At 43.2% G+C, this 5,753-nt stretch overlaps 1 protein-coding gene across 1 annotated transcript; it reads left to right on the forward strand.

Annotated features, from left to right (window-relative positions):
- The first annotated feature begins 3,088 nt into the window (after window positions 1-3,088).
- On the forward strand, window positions 3,089-3,712 carry LOC128870232 (uncharacterized). Its single transcript, XM_054112833.1, has one exon. The coding sequence runs from the start codon at window positions 3,089-3,091 to the stop codon at window positions 3,710-3,712; it is 624 nt and encodes a 207-aa protein (XP_053968808.1).
- The last annotated feature ends 2,041 nt before the right edge of the window (window positions 3,713-5,753 follow it).

Consider the following 5,753-nt stretch of genomic DNA (forward strand, 5'->3'; position numbering starts at 1 on the left):
ATAAATTCTAACTGACCCACCCCATTTGCCGCCATGCAGCCCCAAACCATAACCCCAAACCATAACCCCGCCACCTCCGTGCTTAACCGTGCCAACAAGATTTTGCTTTTCAAGAGCAGTTCCAGGTTTTCGCCAAACAATTTGACGGCCTTTTATTCAGAATATACAAAATTTACTTTCGTCTGAAAATATTACTTTTTTCCAGAGCTCAGGAGGCTTATTTACATATGTACTCTTTAGCAAACTGAATGCGTTTACGTCTGTTCACAAGAGAAATGAAAGGCTTTCTTCGGGCGACTCTACCATGGTATCCAGCTTGACGTAGAACTTTTCTGGCAGTTTCAGCGCAAATACTTTTTTTAAATGTTTGATTTATGTTTTCAACTAATTTTGAGGATGCAATCCGGGGGTTAACATTTGCCAAGTTGATTATAGAACGCTCTTCCCGGGACGATAATTTTTTCGGATGCCCTGACCTGGGCTTAGATGCAAAAATTCCAGTTTGCCGAAAATTTGCTACAACTCGCTGAATAGAGGAATACGTTCTCCCAATAGATTTTCCAATATTTCGGAAACTTTTTCCGTCTTTCCACATTTTTATAAATTTTTTCCTCTCAGAAACGCTTATTTCTTTTCCCTTTCCTTCCATGTTCTTTAATTATCTCCAGTTATAAGTAAAATGTTCCACTAAGCTTTGTTAACATTCAGTCGAAGTAATGCGCAATCAAAAATTAATATTAACAAGGAAAAATATCTTAAAATTAACGGTATCATTAAAATAAACAGGCTGAACGCAGACTTTTTGGTGCCACATTTATATGCTGCTGAAATTATTTTCCCGTTATCTAAAAAGTGAATTGGGGAATCTTGTTTTTTTTTGCAAATTGTAAAGATTTCAATTTAATCATAATATTATATTTTGTTTTTAATAAATTTAAGAAGGCTATTCGGGTGAACGCAGACTTTGTGGGGCACGTGTATAAAAGTGCGGGAAGCACCACTAATAAAGAGCGTCGTGGGCGTCCGCCGCTCTTATGTCCCAGAGGAAAAAGCTTAGTCGTAACGAAAAACAGGACAAACCCCAAAATAAGTGCCCCCAAATTGAAATCTGAAGTTGAAAATGAGCCTGGAAAACAATTTAGCACCAAACTTTTCGCAGGGTTTTGCATAGTGCTAGTTATCATGGGAGCAATGTTAGGAAAAACTCCTTCGTGAGTAGTGTCAAACGGAGTAAACGGATTTCTTTCGCCAAAGATCATGAAAAATATGACCAAACGTTTTGGAACCAAGACATATTTTCTGATGAGTGTAAGTTCAGTATCTGTGGATCTGATGGCCGTGAAAAAGTTTGGAGAAAAGTTAACGCGGAATTGGATCCAAACATAATGACCGACACTGTGAAGCATGTAGGGGGCTCTGTGATGGTTTGGGGATGTATGACGGCGAACGGCGTTGGAAACTTGATATTTATCGAAAATATTATGGACCGATATGGTTATTTAAATATTTTGAAAAATAATTTAAAAGAAAGCGCTATGAAAATAGGCCTTGGAGGGACGTTTATCTTCCAGCAGGATAATGACGCGAAGCAAACATCAAACATTGTACGAGAATAGCTGTTATACAATGTGCGAAAACAGCTGATAACACCGCCGTAGTCCCCAAACACCAAACCAATCGAACATTTATGGGAATATTTAAAGCGGAAAATACCTAAACATCCGATTAGAAATAATGAATAACTGAAAAACGTCTTTCAAGAGGAATGGAATGAAATACCACCAGCTGTAACTGAAAAATTGGTGAAATCAATGCCATCACGACTTAAAGCGATTGTAAAGTCTAATAGTTAACCTACCAAATACTAGGATTTGATTTTAATTATGTTTTTGATTTAAATATGATTTTTGTATTTCATTCATGTAAATAAAACACAATTTTGTTATAACTTCGGTTGTTTGAAGAAATCGATTGGGGAAAATTGAAAACGTGTCCGGTGTATACTTACTTCTGTTACTAACTGTATGTATTAGCACTTGAATACGTAAACATTAACCCAAATTTTAGTAAATATATATATAGGTATATATGCAGACATATGTATGTATATGCAAGTTATCACATGACTCCTACAATAACAGCACCCCTATGATAACTTACACACTTGCAGTTCTTTAACCAAATGCCTCCGACGCTAATTGCACTCCTATAATAACTAGCAACAGTTGCAGTTCTTGGAACCAAATGACTTACACGCTAACCACACTCCTATGACAACAACAATAGCCACTCGAGCAGTTGCAGCTGCTGCGGATCATACTTTTTAAGCTCCTAGAACTAAGTCCCCTTGGGGGAACCTGTTATCCCTATAGGGCGCGTCCCCAGGTGGTGGATAGGGGAACGCCTCCCAGATATGGAAGGTAGGAGAGTAGGTCTCCCGCGAACCACTCAGGTCGAAGACGTAAACTTCGTTAAAAAAACTCCCTCAACCCAAGGTGTGATGCGACCCGTGCCTATTGGGTGGGTTTGGCAGCCGGGGGACTAAATAAGGCTGTCTTCGTACGGAGCCCTCCTGATATCAGGCCGCCTCAGGTTGTAACGGTGGCCTTGCCATGGTATGGGGCGCTGCCATGGTCGACCGGATATTTCCCCACTATCCTCTTTGGTCACCGCGCATGGCGAATGAGCTCTTGGCCTTCAGCCAAGAAGCAGTTCAGGGCAAAGCTGTGGGCCACAGTACGCCAACAACTATAAATCAACCAACAACATCCGCTAAAGCCATGGGGCAAAAGCGTGGCAATAAAGGTCCCTCGAGGTATAAACTTTACCAGAGGTCTCTCGCTATCCTTGGCAGGATTCGGAAAAACGAGACCGAAGGTAAAGTTCATCCCAAAGATGAGACCGACAAGGCAAGGTGGTTGATGAATACTTGGCATTCCAAGCCGCCAACAAGACAGATGCCAAAAAACGAAACCGCTCGCATGACGAAACTGGGAAGGTAACAAAGAAGCATAAGATATCGGATCAGGGTGCAGTTGCCTCCAAACCTATCAAGCGATTTAGTGAGGTGGCACGGGACCATCTCCAAATGGCATTGGTAGACGAAACCTCTAACCGCGGAAAACCAGTGCTTGACAAATGGTCAGAGATTGAGGCACGGTTGTTTCGCATAGTCGTTGACCATGTCATGGCGAACCCGGAGGGCCAAACACCAGGTTTCGACTCGGTGGAGGTAGTCCGCGGCTACCGTGTCATTAAATGCGATGACCAATTCTCACTGCATTTCTTGACAAACGTGATTGGTAAAATCCAGAACAGCTGGGAAGGCTTGAAACTCAAGCTAATTCCGGCTAGCGAGATTCCACGAAGGCCGAGGGCTCGCATCTGGGTACCAAACATGGAGTTTGATGCCAATCAACTAATCCCCTACCTTCAGGCGCATAATCGCTCGGTGCCGATGACCGATTGGTCGATCATCAAAGCGGAGGCTCCGCAAAGGCACAGCAGGTCATTCCTCCTTCTAATTACAGAAGGGAGTCTGGAACCACTGGAGAAAGTGGGAAACAAACTTCAGTTTGGGATCAGGAAGACCCAGCTGAAGATATTCCGTTCTGCAAACCCGGAAGAGGAGCAGGATGAGGTCGATGGTGCCAACGAACTGCTGACTGGCATGCAGCTAGATGACACCGACTCCGAAAAAGGAAACCAGTAAACATGGGTTTAAAGGTTGTCCAAATCAATCTGCAGCATTCACGGTGTGCAACGGACAACCTAACCGTTCTCCTGGCGGAGGAGGACGTGGACATCGCACTAATTCAGGAACCCTGGGTGCGGAGCACCGAGGTGAAAGGGTTCACTGGGAAAACCTACAATATCTACTATAAACGAATAGAAGGTAATCCCAGAACATGTATTGTAGCTAAAAAACATTTAAACACATTTTTAATTCCATTGCATAGTTCACAGGATGCGACGGCTGTTGAGGTGGAAGCCACTGACGGAGTCAGAATTACGCTTGCCTCTATATACATGGTACATGAAAGACCAGCACCGCCTGAGGAGGCTTGTAAACTTGTGCAGGAAAACCCGAACAAAACCCTGCTTCTCGGATGCGATGCCAATGCAAAGCATGCTCTATGGGGAAGCTCCGAAACAAACGACCGAGGTGAGTCTCTTTATGATTTCATAATTAACACTAACTTGTCGGTATGTAACAGGGGTAACACTCCCACTTTCACCTTTCCAAGTACGGAGTACTTCAGGGGATGGGAGGAAGTGATCGATGTTACCCTAATGTCTGAAAACAGCTCAGTAAGGTTAGACAATTGGAGGGTCTCTGATAAAAGGTCTTTTTCGGATCACAGCTGTATCCTGTACGATCTGGATCTTAATGTTGATCCGCCCTTACCGTATAGAAATCCACTAAGAACCAACTGGAAAAGGTTCAGAAACATAGTCAATAAAAGGATAGGAGAGATTCCCATCCACAAAATCACTCTCACCGAAAACCTTGAGAGTAGGGTCACAACTCTGGAGAAGGCATTTAGTAGGGCCTACAAATCGTCCTGCCCCATAAAATTTAGTAAAAAATCCCATCCCCCTTGGAGGAGCTCTCAAAACTAAGGGAAAAATCTAGATCAACGTTTAACCTCAGCTACTCGACAGGAAATTGGCAATTGTACAAAGAGAGTCGGAGACAGTACAAGAAGGCAATTAGGGCCGCCAAGAAAGAGAGCTGGAGCGAATTCTGTTCGTCAATCGAATCCACCAGGGATTCTGCCAGGCTTAGCCGTTTTCTGTCCAAAGATCATTCAATGGCTTCTTGGGTCAAGAAGCCTGATGGTACTTGGACAGCTACGACAGAGGAATCGCTATAACTTCTGCTAAACACGCATTTCCCGGGGTGCAGCGTCCACGAAAGTGGGAGGGGAAGTATAAGGCGGAGCCAATATAATCCACAGCACCTTGCAAAAGAAATAATTACAAAGGAGAAAGTTGCATGGGCAATTAAATCTTTTTCACCTTTTGAATCTCCGGGGCCAGATATGATCATCCCAAAGATGTTACAGGAAGCCTTGGACTGTATCCTACCATGGCTAGAGGAAATTTTTAAAACGTGTTTAAACCTAGGTCATATTCCAGATAGTTGGAAACTAGTGAAGGTCGTCTTCATTCCAAAAATAGGCAGGAGGGGACATGAATCAGCGAAGGACTATAGGCCAATCAGTCTTTCGTCTTTCCTGTTAAAAAACTTTGAAAGACTTTTGGATATATATCTTAGAAGCTCTATGGAGACAGCGCTTCACGAGGTAATCCGAACAATAGAGGGCTCTCTAGAGAACAAACATTATACCATGGCGGCATTCTTGGATATGAAAGGCGCCTTTAACAATGTTAGTACAGATGCGATCCAACGGGCGTTGATAGACTTAGAGGTGGACAATTGCATCAGTAATTGGGTCATCTCTATGCTAGAAACCAGGATCATCAAAGCTAATATGGGTAATATCAGTATAACCAAGAAGGTCCACAGAGGCACCCCACAGGGGGGAGTACTGTCTGCACTTCTCTGGTTATGCGTTATTAGCAAAGTCTTAATAAAACTTAATAGAGGTGGGGTAAAAGCGGTGGCGTACGCTGATGATGTGGTGTTAATGGCGTCAGGACTGTGTCCTAATACGATCAGTGGGATCATCCAAAGGGCATTAGGCGAGCTTAACTCTTGCGCCACAGGCTGTGGCCTAGGTTTAAAC

Source organism: Anastrepha ludens, chromosome X (assembly GCF_028408465.1).
Source record: "Anastrepha ludens isolate Willacy chromosome X, idAnaLude1.1, whole genome shotgun sequence".
Lineage (NCBI taxonomy): Eukaryota > Metazoa > Arthropoda > Insecta > Diptera > Tephritidae > Anastrepha > Anastrepha ludens.